The 15,098-nt window shown below is 35.5% G+C and overlaps 2 protein-coding genes across 5 annotated transcripts in view; one reads left to right on the top strand and one right to left on the bottom strand.

Moving 5' to 3' along the window:
- The window catches only part of Srrm234 (Serine-arginine repetitive matrix 2/3/4), a 391,760-nt gene extending 379,795 nt beyond the window's left edge, over window positions 1-11,965 (bottom strand). For all 3 annotated transcript variants that reach the window (XM_081770790.1, XM_081770792.1, XM_081770791.1), the window contains exons 1-2: window positions 11,775-11,965; window positions 8,492-8,763 (exon numbers count right to left, since the gene is read on the bottom strand). In XM_081770790.1, coding sequence (XP_081626916.1) covers window positions 8,492-8,730 — 239 coding nt within the window. In that variant the 5' untranslated portion in view covers window positions 8,731-8,763; window positions 11,775-11,965. The remainder of the gene's footprint in view (window positions 1-8,491; window positions 8,764-11,774) is intronic.
- Window positions 11,966-13,282: 1,317 nt separating this feature from the next.
- The window catches only part of thoc6 (THO complex subunit 6), a 31,169-nt gene continuing 29,353 nt past the window's right edge, over window positions 13,283-15,098 (top strand). For both annotated transcript variants that reach the window (XR_014133012.1, XM_081770789.1), the window contains exon 1: window positions 13,283-13,438. Coding sequence is in view for 1 of the 2 variants with exons in the window: in XM_081770789.1 (XP_081626915.1) it covers window positions 13,335-13,438 (104 nt within the window). In the remaining variant the exon portion in view is untranslated. The remainder of the gene's footprint in view (window positions 13,439-15,098) is intronic.

Here is a 15,098-nt window from a genome sequence, read left to right as displayed (position 1 = left end):
CAGAAAAACTATATATTTTCATTAAAATTCAACACGTATTACAGTTTCACCGACTAACTCTTTGGCTTCATTAGACATTATGTGGACAGGATAACTGTACAATCGTATATACATACAACAGCTAAGATATCTTTCCTATCTAACAGGATATGTACGAAATACCACTTTCTCTATATATCGATTAGCGCTGTTTATACAAAAACAGTTCCCATTCCTAATTCAAACCAAAGTCTTAGGTCTAACATGTCGATGCTTTAACTTTTACGCTACCCACTCCATTTCCTTAACAGCCACTCTTAAAATCGGTGCTCACTCTCTCAGATCACATGGACTATACCACAACTGCTGTTGTGCTTTCACAAGTATCATTATTAAAGAACAAGTATGACGGTCCAATTATGTATTTTGATAAATGAACGAAATAATCCGTTTTAAATTACACCAATTCCTCTATAGGTGTGAGTTCAATGATGATTGTATATAGTAACTTAAATATTATTATTTATGTATATTGATACCGCCAAGTTATGAATTAAATTGTGAAGGTGCTCACAATTTTAAGAAGTTTCTGTTGATTTTAGTATTTTCTTTGAAACAAGAAGTCGAAGCTCTTCATCTAACATGTGGTCGATGATAACAGAACTGGTTGTTGAAATGATCCCAGGAAAATGATCATACGATTATGATTTCCAGGTCTGCCGCCACACTTTCTGATGCACTACTATTCATACATATAACGAACTAATATACACCATTGTCAAAATCTTCATAATGTAACTCACACGGTTTACGCTCATATCAATGTTCCACTAACGGTTATGAAAACACTCCATGGTTTTTCGCTTTTACTGCACGTGTTCAGGGTTGAATTCTCGGAGGGGAACACAAGAAATTTACTTTCACAGTCACTCACTCTCATTAATTATCCGTCTTCTTTAGCCTAAAGGGCATAACCGCAGCCCTTAAGCTACTAAAAATTTCATTTTCTTCAAACTGTATTGATACAGGTTTTCATTTTAAAAGGTATTTTGAGTTACGAGATTTTCCCCAGTAGAAAATTCCTCCACTACTCACAGTGTTCTTGATTACCGGTATTTGGAGAGCACAAATTCCTTGACTTTTCAGGTTTTCCAGATCACAATTTCCAGGTCTAGGTATATAATTTTTTTTAAAAAGGTAACTATATACTTCCGAACCAGGGTGTTCCTCATCTAATATATATATATATATATATATATATATATATATAGTGTGCGTGTGTGTGTGTGTCGATAGAGGAATTTTGCAAACCAAATTAATTATTTTATGAAGTATCCCTTACCTAATAGTCGAATACGGCAAAAGAACACATGGGTTCTGAGACGCAAAAATCTGTACTTAAAACTCCATGGCTTTTCCAGTTTTTTCAGCTTTTCATCGAATTCACTGACTCCTCCAGGTAGGGTAAGCTAAATTCAATAACTTTTTTTAAGGTTCTCCTGGTCGGTGAGAAACCTGCTGTCGTAAGTAACGCTACGGGATAATACACATCGAAAAGACACAAGAGAAGTCTTGAAACAGTTTGTGTTAAATATACGTCCTGCAGTATTTACCAGATAAAGAATAGTTATGTGGTCTAATCTGTTTTCTGACGAAAAGTTTTAAATGAAGCACTACTTTTATTTATTTCAATATGCACGAATCCTTTACTGTACAAATGGACAGTAAGGGAATGGAGTAAACGGAATAAGGCAGAGCAGGTCGCGTAGTGAATCGCCCTCTACTTTAGTATTTCTGTCCTTTTTAACAGTGAGACACTGTTATAGAGCTGTATGGTGTAGAATAACTTGCCACTCGAAGTGTATGTAAAAAATGCGTGTTTATAAAGAAGGAGTAAATTGATTCTCACCTGCCAAGATCTGGCAAGAACGGCAGTTAATTCCGTTGGGTTCAGTGTTTGCTAGATCTACATTTATTTATTTATTTTTACTTTTATTTTACAAGTACATCATTAAATATGAACGTTAAATTTCCAATCAGCTCTTAAAGCGTTATCGCATCGCAAATTGCAATGCATTAAGATTATAATTATTACGAATTGAATATTTTCTTAATTCAACAATGAATTATTTTTACAAGAAAACAGCATTTTCTCACCTTCATGATAGAAGGGTTCTCTTTCCGTCTCATACAGTTGTGATAAATCTCTACTCGAAAACACGCTCTTTTCCTTTAGATGTCTCTTTGAGACTTACGCACTTTAGGCGAAAGAAGTAGACGAATAATGGAAGTGAATGATTGTGAAATTAAACTTATAGTCCTCTCCTATCGGGAATCGAACCCGGAACCATGTGCACCAAAGTCACATCCATTAGCCATTAGACCAGTGGGAACCATTAGATGCCTCTTTGGTTCTTAAAAATGCATTCCAATTCAATATGAATTAGACACAATATTACTGGAGGCTGGCCGTAGACTTCAAAACACTGAATGCCATTCATTCTAGCTTTGAAACTCCGCTGCCTTAAATAAAATCTAAGAAAAACAAACCGCTTTAAATAAATTGCGGAAGTGTGAAGTGACTTCCTTTGCTGAGATTTTACTTTTATTAAAAAAGAAAAGCTATTATGTACTTCGACATTTTATAGCATATGGGGAAATGAAGTCTTCTATGGGCTTTCCAAATACAAGACTTCAGCTTATTTTTCGGAAATAAGATAACTAATAGAAGCGCAGGACTTCAACAGTCGTTTCTTTTCTGTCCTGTTGTTTCAAGATCTATAATAAGGCATACATGAATGACATATCAGCATAGTTAGATCATAGCTTGCCAAGAAATATTCTCTTACTAAGTCCTCTTCCTTTTCTAGCAAATCACAAGTAGTGTTGAGTTTACAATTTAAGAAAAAATGAACTTGAAACGAACATTTTTCAGAAATTAAATAAAAAGTGGGCAGAGATACCATTTTTAGGTAATCTGTAGAATAGTAATTAGTACTTTAAAAATATCTCTCTATTTTCCTTTCTATTATTATACGTTTATGTTATGTAAGAAAAAATGTTTATTTTTATTATTTCATGTCCACATAAAACAGTTAAATAAATAAATACTTTCTATTTGCATTGTTGCCGAAAAATGAGATACAAAACTTACAAACCGCGATGCAAATTTAAATTTGTTTCGCAAAATGCTACGCAAAAAGCAAAAACTAAAAATATGCCAATATATCCAAAATGTTTTACTACATTCTTAGTTATATTATTACACATTGGTATTTGTAAAGTTTATGTGGATAAAATTACGTTTATTATGTGAACAAAAAATTCGACTGCATCAGTATAAGGTTTTGAGAACCACCGCACTCACTGAGTAATATAAATCCTTATCTTGTGTATTCCATCACCAAATTACAATGCTTTTTTTATTTCTTTGTTATTGTGAAAATTTAAAACGTGGAAAATTATTTCAATCTTCACTTTACAATAGACATTGTATCATGGATTATACGCATTTTGAACCTGCATGAAACATCAAAACAAAAATACTTAAAGAGATTAGTACTGAACTATGTAAAGCTAACTGTGACAGGCAGTTTGAGTTGTCAAAATAATGCAATTTACAGTCATGAAAAAGAAAGAAAGAAAAATGTTCACAACCCAAACACAAAATGTTTTATTCATATGGATCAGTATAAAGTCACTGAACATGTAAAAAGCTTGTTTGTCTAGATTTATGCTTAGACTTACCGAACACTAAAGATGTTACTCTGAAAGAGTGAAAATTCCATTAAATTCGAACTTACAGAAGACATGATATGAATAAGAATCAGTTGCTTCCCTTATCACATAATATCTAATTCACCTGTCGCAAGTGTTTATTAATATAGACACCAAATTATCCAGACAGCAGGAGTTGTATAGTTCATATAATCTGAAAGGCTGAGCACACCAGATCAAGAGTGCAAACGTGTGACTGGTGAAAACGTGAGATGGGTAGTACAGTGGTTACGTTAACCAAAGAAGTGTGTTTCTTTTTGTCATTCTTATGTAACACTCCAAGTTTTGCCGGTATACCCATGAACGAGTTAACTTATCCAACAATGCAGACAGTATTTTTCAAAACTTACCGAAGATATTACGGAAACAATGAGACACACTTCTTGAGCTGTACACTATAATCTGAATGTAAGACTGGGTTAGGGAGAAGAAGAAAAAAAAATCACCATTTGAATTTGTTCTATTCAAGCCAACAGGATCGATGTTTCGATCTCGATACGGTCAATCTTTACTTAGATCTTCTACCTTCCTCCCTTACCTAAAATCTTGTTTCAAAAGGTCCAACTAGAAGTCAATATATCCTATCCGTATTTACCATGGGAGTAACATGTCTTACTTCACTCCGTCTCCAAAAGAATGCATTGTGTAACACAACACGGGTTGTAGTACAGTCCATAATCATTGCATCATAATTATTTTAAAGAATCATTGCATGTGTGGCTGTTTAGGAAGAGTCGCACCGTAGTTGTTAGTGCACCGGCATGGTAACCGGAAGACCCGGATATTAATCGCGGTACAGTCGAGTATTTTTTTTTTATTCGTTGTGTATCATTGAAGATGCACCTTAATACGCATTGTGTAATATAAAACCTGTTTTACACCACTAATTTCCTCAATTTATCAATCTAAAACTAACAGAACATTTTGGTCACCTTCGAATAGGAAGAAATTGTTATATAAAAACTTACTTCAGTTGTTAATCAGAACTTAAGTAGAGTGGATAGGAAAAATTCTTGTAAATGGTTGGGGGCGCGGTGGCTCAGTGGTAAAGCGTTCACCTCTGGTGCTTGGGGTCCCGGGTTCGATCCCAGCCCCCGCCAAGTGAACTTTGTGGTGGACAAACACCGTGCTCGTGGGTTTTCTCGGGGTTCTCCCGTTTCCTCCCACTTTCTTCATTCCACCATTTCACTCATCTCTCATTATCACCGTCTCCTTTAGCCTAACCGACATAATCGTGGGACGTAAAACTTAAAAGATTTAATTTCATTCTTGTAAATGAAACAATCGATATAGTGACGACAAAGTAAAATTAGTTTCAAATGCTACAAAAAAAAAAAAAAAGTAACTAGGTTTACTCCTGATGCTTCTGTTTGCGTTATATTCGATGATGATAATGTATTTTATGAACATGTTAAATCCTTTAAGAGAACTAAATTGAGAGGAAAATATGAATCCTATTAATCTTTTCATATTAAGGTAGACAGTTATGATTTTAATGTAATCAATGTTCCGGAAATATAGTCTAGGGGAATATTTCTTTATTGGTCCATTTTATGGTAAACAAAGAATATTCTGTTTCCGAAGAACTCAGTGATTCAAATGGAAACGCATAAAAACAATTAAATAACAATATTAAAACTTGATATCAGAATATGTTGGGTTTTAGAACCAAAATTTTTAACTTTTATTTTTCTGCTATTCGGGACTGTTCGTACGATGTTGTGTTCATGATTGAGACCTGGTTTAGTGATATTCACAAATGTGAGGATTATTTTCCTAATACTTATGTTTGTTTTAGAGCTGACAGAGTATATGAACCGAATATCTGTGAAAGAAGTAGAGAAATGTTATGTGCTGTCAATAAAAACATTAAAGTGGTTAGAAGAACAGATCTTGAAATATTTAGGTTTTTTAATAAAGCTGTTAAGATCTTACTACTATTTTGCGCTTATCTTCATCCGATCTTATCCCCTCATGTGTTTGACAACTTCTTTGGCAACATTTTTAAGAACATTAATCCTTTTGAGTGTATTTTAATACTTGATGATTACAATATATCTAAAGTCAACTGGGTCAACAGAAACTTTCTTCCTGGCATACACTATTATGCCAAATGTAAAGCTTTTTATTATTTTAAGATGTTTTTATACTTTGGATGTTATTTCTGGAGTTTCTAATCTTGATTTGATTGTCACTTAATTTTAATTAAATAACAACTGAAGAAGTGGCATCTATTGTAAAACCCGATTCCTTTCATTATACTATTGAAACTACTATCTTAAACCGTGTTTGTACATTCAATGATGAAATTTTACCTAGATTTAATTTTCATAGGGGTAATTATCTGCCGCTATACCATGAGTTGCTGAAGTTGACTGGACTAATATACTACCAGCTGAAAATGTTGATCCAGATGTTGAACTAACTCTATGGCCCATGGAACCCGGAGGTTTAATGCCACGTTCACAAAAACTCTCCGTTGACTTCTATCCTTAGCCAAATGGATCCAGTTTCTACTTCGTATACCTATTTTTCCGAGATTCATCTTAATATTGTCTTCCTATCTACGTCTAGGTCTTCCTAATGGTCGTTTTACGATTGGATTTCCAGTCAAAACTTTGAAAGCGTTTCAATCTTCCATTCTGGCTACATGGCCTGTCCACCTAAGCCTCCTAGATTTGATGACCCTAACGATGTTCGGTAAACGGCATAAATTATGTAGTTCCTCGTTATGAAGATTCCCCATTCCTGTTCCTCTTGGGCCCGAATATTTGTCTCAGGATCTTATTCTCAAATACTTTCAGTCTACGTTCTTCCCTCAGACTAAGTGACGTATGTTTCGCAACCATACAAACAACAGGCATGCTGTTGAAAACTCTATAACATCTAGTATGAACAACAATATTCCTGTATACAAACCTAAAACTGGGAAGTATTCTATTTGATATTCCAAGAAAACACATTTCTATACTTAAAGCCAAATATACGGTACACAGAAAATACAAGATGACCAGGGCTTGAAAAATCTACTCGCCTGCTCACCAGTGGTGAGTACTTTTTCACGTGAATTCAAGAATAAATAGCAGATGTCACTTTTTTTATTTGTAAAAGACATGCCAATAAACAAAATTTAAAAAAAGTATTGACATGTTTACTGCCTCGCAAAGTGATTTTTGTTTACTTGTATAAACATTGTGACTGCAAAAGTGCGCCCAGTAAGAGAACGTCTCTGACAGCTCGCAGCGACATTGCCACTACTCGCGTGTCAAGATTTTTTCAGTGCAACTGTAGTGGCAATTTAATTAATGGTATAAGACAGAGCGATCGTGGTTGGTAACACTGGTATCAAAGTAGGGGCTGCAATATCCCACCGCATGTGGTAAGAAACGTCAGAGACCATCTCTTGTTGGCCGTGCTATAGCTCGTAGATTTTTTTGGCTGACGAATACTTGCAAGCAAGATTTTTCAAGTCCTGAAGATGACTCGATTCACGAAGATCCTATATACAACCTTTCTTAATTACAGAAAACAGTTCAGAAACAATCTGCGATTGGGCAGAGAAAAGTATATGTCAAGTGTTAAAAAAAGTCTCTATCATTTAATCCGCAAAAAATTTTGCCTTTTTCTTCATAAGAAAAAGAATAATAAAAATGTTCATTCTGATATTACGGTTTCTGGTGAATGTGTAACTGATCCCAATAAGCTTGTCAGTGCCTGAACCGATTTGTTTAATTCCATTTATCAAAAGCGATCATCTCACAACTGTATTGACTTAACATGTATCGTAGGTAATAATGATTTTCTATCCTACTTTTACTGTCGACCACGTGATTAAAGTTATGAAAGGTTTGAAGATTAAATCTTATTGTGGATTAGATGGCATACCAGTCTTTATAATTAAAAAGTATTATGAATATTCTTGCTTCTATCCTTCTACCAATTTTTAATTGGTGTTTACTTACTCCCATCTATCTTGAAAGATGGAGCTGAACAGCAAACTGTTGCATCTTCCATAAGTAATGAAGTATAAGATACAGAAAAGTTACGGACGTCCTGTGGAATATTATATAAAATGAAACAGTTTCCTGTACAAAAATTTTATGCTAGAAAGAAACAGCCTAAAAGGAAGTTGAGTCTTAGCCAACTGAAATATCGTCCAGATGAATAAAAATTACGCCATACTGACGCAAGGAACATACTATTTTATTATAGAACTTGCGTAAAAATGAGACTTTTCACATTTTATAAATGCTAGACTCACACTTTTCGATTTTATTATCAGTCAGACACTTAGGGTAGTTAAGTTCAGCATTGTGTCTACTTACCCATTTTTGGATCAAACATTTGCTGCAGAAATCAACACCCAGACTCTGTACTTAAACTGAAATGAAATTACTAGTTCAACGTCCCATGATTTCTCCCTTTAGACCAGACAGATGATAAACTAAAAATTATGAAAGAACCGGAAGAATGAGAATGTGGAAGTAAACGGAATAATCCTTTAAAAAACACATGCAGATGATGTCGTCCATCACAAACTTGATCTGGGACCGAACCAGGAACCCATCCAATCAGACGTGAGTGCTCTACTACTCAGCTACCGTGATCCCTCAGCGAAACTTTCATGCGAAATTGCTCTCTCATCCGTAAAGTGCAAACAGCAAAATCTTGTTTACTTTTACACTTTGTTACAAGACAAAACTAAATATATGAGAAAACATCTGAAACAACTTACCCTTGGTCCTCCAGTATCTCTTCTAACTCGATGCATTTAACCTCCACCTTCCGCTTCCGCTCATGGTCCAGAATCTCCTGGTTTGGCTGCCGGTTGTTCTGCGAATCCAATTTCTCCAATTCCTCTTCTGTTTTATATTGGACTTTCTCCTTTCCTTTGCGTACAAAAGCCCAGTTCCTTTGGACATAGCCATTCGTTCCAGAGCCTCTCGGGGTGGGTAATCCAATACCATTATACATTATGAATCACAAGTCCCTTCTTTGTTAGTCAAACTATAAAAAAGGTAAAAAGAAACGATATGATAAAACATATTCACTTATCCATTAAATAAACACAGTAATGGTTGTTTACAATATATTTCGCTTGTTCATACACTCTTGAGCGATAATGTGTGGGATATGACGTTTTTCTCATACCAACAGCCTAGTTACATGGTTCAGATTGACAAACTGCTGTTCAAAAATAAGTAATTTTACGGATCAAATTTGTTACGCTAAGTCACTTGTACAAGGTTTAATTATACACTACCAAGAACTACCTAAATATTCATTTTATCCACATAGAAGCTAATCAAGTATCCATCACTAGTGTTAGAAAAAGTTGCATTACTGTAGTTGTCTAACATTGCTTACTTTAGTATTTCCTACCATAAAGTTCGTGTCTTTACTATTTATTTATTAAAAAAAAAAAAAAAAAACTTTTTTACACTTACAATACTAATAATAATGACTTCAGCATTTTGCAAATGAACTCAGATAACTGAATATTTGACCTAGTACGTGTTCAGAAAAGAATCCTTCATCCAGCGAGGGGATACTGTGTTCTCCGATATTCGTAATGGTAGACAAAATAAGTGTGTGAAAAGTATCACATTGAAAATTAAATTAACAGGTTGACAGCCAAGGTGATTTAAGAGTACTGGTCCCAGGAGGCCATAAATTTCATTTCACCTTTCGCTCGATTATGGATAGTTATATCACATTTCTGTCGCGATATTTTGTTTCTCCCGAAAATGTACCAATGGGAGCCGAGCACCTTATGTGATTCCCATTGTCTCACAGTAATTTGTGACAATGAGCATCATATATGATGCTCAAGAACCTGGATAAGTTAGTAATTTGTGATATCAAGCATGAACATCATATATGGTGCTCATGGACCCAGAGAAAAATAAGGTGAGCACCACATATGATGCTCATGGCAGTCAACCTGTTAAGTGTATACAGGAAACGATTTTGTTTGATATACGGTACTTTTTTTTATTACTATTGTCAAGTGTCCATAATTTCACATGTGTTTCCTGCGCTTTCAGTGGATCAATCCTCAGTGTTACTCGCTACCCTACCACTGTTCATGACCTTATTCATTCTCTCAGGCTCCCATACTCACTCCTGATCGAAGTTTTGACTCCAGTCACAGAAGCACTTGGTATAAAGGGGATAATAAAATACGTCTCCTTAACACATTGCTTAGCCCCTCTTGTTCTGACTTTAGCAGGGCTTAACCATTATTGGTGTCAATACAGTATAAGCCCTATGAACAGGGGTTCATCAGTGCGGGAGAGTTTTTAATATGACTATTAAAATAACAAAGGTAAGTAAATGATTTCTATTTTGGGATGTGGGCTAGTAAAATTTTGTTGCTTATTTGCATCCCTGCCTATGAACCTATCAACTAATTTCTGTTTGACTGCCACTAAAACGTGAGAATTACATCTAAGTGAGTAAGCGCAGGTGAGCAGCCAGATGGACCTCGCACGGTACCGGGACGATGCATCCGTAGGCAGAAGGCGCGTCAACGACGGTGGATATGCGCGTAAACGAGGATGTTGTAATAGGGTAATGTTGAATTTAAACGTTTCATGGTGAACAACAATAGGATGAAATATTCGAAACATTTTTCACTACCCTATTTCTCTTGTAAATTTTCAACTTCTTAGTAATTACCAGTACTTCTAGCTCATATCTGCGGAACAAACCCACAATTTCTTTCAGATACTTGACCTTCTTTGTGAAACAATTAATTTCACTAGTAAACTTGGGTTAACTGCTGTATCGCCAGACCAATTTTAGGAAATTTACCGTGTAAATTGGAGAATTTATTTAAATTTGTGAGGAAGAATGAGTGAAAGTTAGGTAAGGGGAATAATAAAAGTTAACAAAGTGGTTGCATTTGTTGGTTATTTTTGATGTTGTACACGGCACTGTATGTGGAGGCGGACGGATTATTTCTACGGAGAGGTATAATTATTCTATTATAGTGGCACGAAAGGCAGTGTCGAAATGGCTCGTGTATGTCAAGGCTGTGGCATAGATTGTAAAATGTACAAAAAAATTTGGGCAAGTCTTTAATTTGCCCATTTTGTGTTGTGAACAGAATCCAACCAAATCCTGCGGGGCTTCTAATCCGTTCCTCCTCCTCCTGCTACTACTGCTTGTTCTTCTTCTCCTTATATTATGAATCCGTATAGTAAAACTGCACGAGTAATGTAACGTAATCTAACGTAACTTAATGTAATACAACCAAATATAACCGAATGCAATACATTTTTGTACTTTTTTCGATTTTGAAACTGTCCGGCGATACAGCAATAATGCCGTAAATTTAAACAAATACTCGTTTTGGTAACTCTTTACTTTGGGCAAGGCAGTGATTTCCTGATTCATATAGTATTGCCAAGCGAGCGGTAGCGAGGGAAGGCGGGTTAGAGCCCCGCAGGGCACGTTGTTTTCTGTTTTTATTACAGTTCAGGCTTGGAAACTGGAACTGAAACTGCGGACTCAGGCTTGGGTTTCTGTCACTGCCTTGCCTAAAGTAAAGACTTGCCCTTGTTTTTATTATTCATCTGCAGCTTTAAAAAATACTGAACCCTGCCAGTTTGCCCTAACGTCCATGAGTACAAGGGCACAACTTCTTACTGGGGAAACAAAAATGCACATTATCGGAAGAACCTTACTTCTAAAAGAAATCTATGAAAAACATGAAATCTTCTGCCACACGTAATACCGTTCGGAGTTAATCTCTTTTGAAATTTCACTAAATTATTGCATGAACTTGGAATTTAAGACAAGTGTCTTATATGTATTCAGACACCTGAAAACACTCGAATATCCTGCCAGATATAAATAGTTCAGTGTTAAAGTTTGTACTTCATAATAAATTATTAATTGTGAATTTAAAAACAGAGAAAACGTCCTAAAAGAATCTAGCAAAACTGACATTTTAAAATTTCTACCAACGTAACGTTTAACTTACGGTGTTTGTGGAGTAATTGGACACTTACATAATTAAGTTTCACCAAGTGCGTAGTCCTTAGAGGCTAATAAATAGATAAAATAAAGTCTTCTATCCTATATCTGGTATTTCACAAACTTATTTTTATCAAAGTCAAGGTCGCCATCTAAGACGAAATATCAAATCCATATCGGGGTGCACCTTTCGCAGCGTAATATACTCCAGATGGCAGCACAATGTAGTAAATAAGAAACGTAGATGTAAACAAGTTTACTGTGTTTATAAACACCTTGCTGGCGTGGGTGGGACTTAGGCAAATAATTTGAAATATATTCCATGTCCAATAAATAAAAGAAATCCAATGTATGTGTTTCGTAAATTATTCTATTTTGAAAATAAAACATACACCATATATTAAAGAAGAATTGTTAAATATTTTACTGGTAATATTGCATGCCGCTAGACCGGTTCAAACTGTTCAGTTGGGTTATACACTGGTGAAGACTAATGAATTGATCTGCTGGATCTGAGCAGTGATGCCAGTTGGTGGGAAATTTCCCGCAAAACGGGAAATTCTGAGCACTGCCGGGAATGCGGGAATTTTTCTTTAAAATAGGCTGAAAACGGGAAATTCTGACATTCTCAACTTTTCTGGTATGTTTTATCATTCATTCATTTTTCTTCTTTTACTCTTCTTCTCTCTCTCACATTAACAATTCCTTCACTGACTTATCTCAATGTTGACCAACTAAGCAGGCATATAGCCAGCACAAGCGAGTAGTAAAGACAAAATGAAACAAAAAGGGTCTGGTACTATGGACTCGTGCTGCGAACTGACCGTGAGTAAATACCTGATCTTTCCATTGTGCTATCCTTCCTCTCGCACATGTGAGATTGGTTTATTGTTTCCGAAACAAATTGGGTACAGTTGTCTGTGGTTTTGTGTTTTGGCACGCACACTGGTGTCACTGCTATGTTTCGATAATGAAAGGAAATATCAAATCCATCCGGTACATATGATAGGAAAAAGCAGGAATCGGGAATCGATACCAAAGCTAGGTATAAGACCCGTAACATCGAGCTCTTTTGTAGTAAAAGTGAGCTTCAGTATCACACAAAAAACTTTAAGCATCTAGTTAATGTAATGCAATAGCAAAATACCTTGTCTATTGCTACAGCTTTTTTTCTTTTCTTAGCAAGGAACAAGTAATGTGCAGCAAAACAAAAATCTTGTTAAGACCAGAAAATTGTATTGTGTTTCTTTGCCGAACACAACATTCCCTTCCAAACCACAAAGGAAAACATGATGTTCGTTAAAAAAAAAAAAGTTCACAGTGTTCTTGAATATTGTGCCAGCATCTTTGTGATATTATCATGCATAATTGTAAATAGTGGCTTCTACGTTACGAGAATGAGTTCAACTGCACGTTATAGGCCCTCTGAAAAGATATTTTTCGAAATTATTTATCACTAGGTGTTATAAACTGTATCTATTTTAGTTGGCGGGAAATTTTGCGTCTAATCGGGAAATTTCATGGCTTCGGACGGGAAATTCACTGTTACAAAACTGGCATCACTGGATCTGAGTGAAACAACTGTTTATGTCAAAATGGTGGATAAGTTGCTATATAATACCGTTTTATGTCAGGCGTTTTCTCCATGTGGAAATTATCTTGTAGCTGGAAATATATATGGAGATATATCTGTTTATGAGTGTGTACTTCTTTACTTTATATTATTTTCTTTTATGTATCTTTTAATTTTCGTAGCGTAGGCGTAGTAATGTAAACAAAAGAATGCATATTTCCGCACAAATTAAAAGCATCCGGCGCGAGAAAGGTTTTCCAAGTTCATTTTATATTACGTTAACATGAAGTAAATATTGGGTGCTATTCCATTATGGGGTAGCACAGTTTTGCAAAATTTACGGAAAAATGTAAATTCTGATTTCGATAGAGGAACAAAAGAATGCGTGCAGGTTTACTTTTGGCGCACCACTCGAAATAATTCTTCGAAAATTACAATTCTTTCACTAACTTCCTTATTGTTTCCTAAATAATCTTTGCTGGGCGACATGAAAATATCTGACATAGCATTGTTAAATTTCAAGGGGTCATCATAAGCAATTGTTGAAATATTTCAATCCTTTTGTAATTTAGGTATAAATACGGCGTCCGGATGTATGAATAAAAGTGTGCAAAAAACAAAACAGCCTGTGGTAGGTGTCTAGGAAAAAGCATGAATGCTATCTAACCGAGTCAGTGCAGGGCGAAGCTGGAGCGCCAGTGCCTTAGCGAGGGGGTGCGTCCGAAGGGAGTAGGCGTATCAGCGAAGGTGGGTTTTGGCAATGACACGAGTTTCAATAGCACTTGTCATGGTTTCATAATAGTAGTAATCCAACTGTAAACAAAATAGAACTTCTGTACACTGTGCACAAATACAGTACGGTGGAAAATAGTTTCTGATACAGTCATCTTTCATATGCCCTCACTTATTTTCTCTGTAGTAAAGCACTTGTAAGGATTTTAGATTAGTAACACTACACTTGTAAACACAAAATACCGGTGTATTACTTTGCATTTAATTCTGTCGCTTGCAGAAATTTGTTCTTTATAAATATTTGTTTTCATGCAATGTATTGAATTTTACCTATAAATCTTTCGAAATGTCGTGCGCTAAAAGTAAATTAGCACCAGAGAATGTTCCGATTTATTGTACAGGTCCATACACGCGTAGGTTAAATTCCGAAGTTGGTCGTCCGTTCCTAGCAAAATTTTGAAAATTTACCCGGAAGAAATGGATAATCTGCTGGTTCCGGTTAACTTTACAATACCTGTTCCAGCATGTATACTCACTCAGAGACGTGAAATTACATTATATTTTATGAAAATGAATCAAAACTTTTCTAACCGTAAGTTAACCTGTTCCTATCTCTGCCCTATTTATCCCTATCTTACTCTACTCTACCTTACCGTACTATACTATATCTTTTTAAAGTATCTATGAGCAACTGGAACGTGTATTGTAAAGTTTACTCGCTCGTTTCTGTGTTTGATAACATGCAAGAATAGCGAAAATTCTGTGTATATTTTTATAAGCGGTTATAAACATGGAACTATTTAGCAAGCGGACGGAATTACTTGGCGAAAGATTACCGCATGGTTCGATTCTGCTCGAGATAGAGGAGCTGTACCAACCGAAGTACTACGGTAAGCGGAAGTGAACCCAGAAAACGTAACTATGTGATAAGGTAAGTTTTATTGTTTTACCTGACATTCAGAAAGTGAAAACCTAACCTAATCCAATCTAACCCCACATCCATTCTCCCACCCCACGAGGTAACAGAACGCAACAGAAAATCTATGAACTTCGT

The sequence above is a fragment of the Thermobia domestica genome, chromosome 9 (genome assembly GCF_964235325.1).
Source record: "Thermobia domestica chromosome 9, izTheDome1.hap1.1, whole genome shotgun sequence".
NCBI lineage: Eukaryota > Metazoa > Arthropoda > Insecta > Zygentoma > Lepismatidae > Thermobia > Thermobia domestica.
Note: the sequence above shows the minus strand (reverse complement) of the source record. Positions and strands in the feature narration are given on the sequence as shown.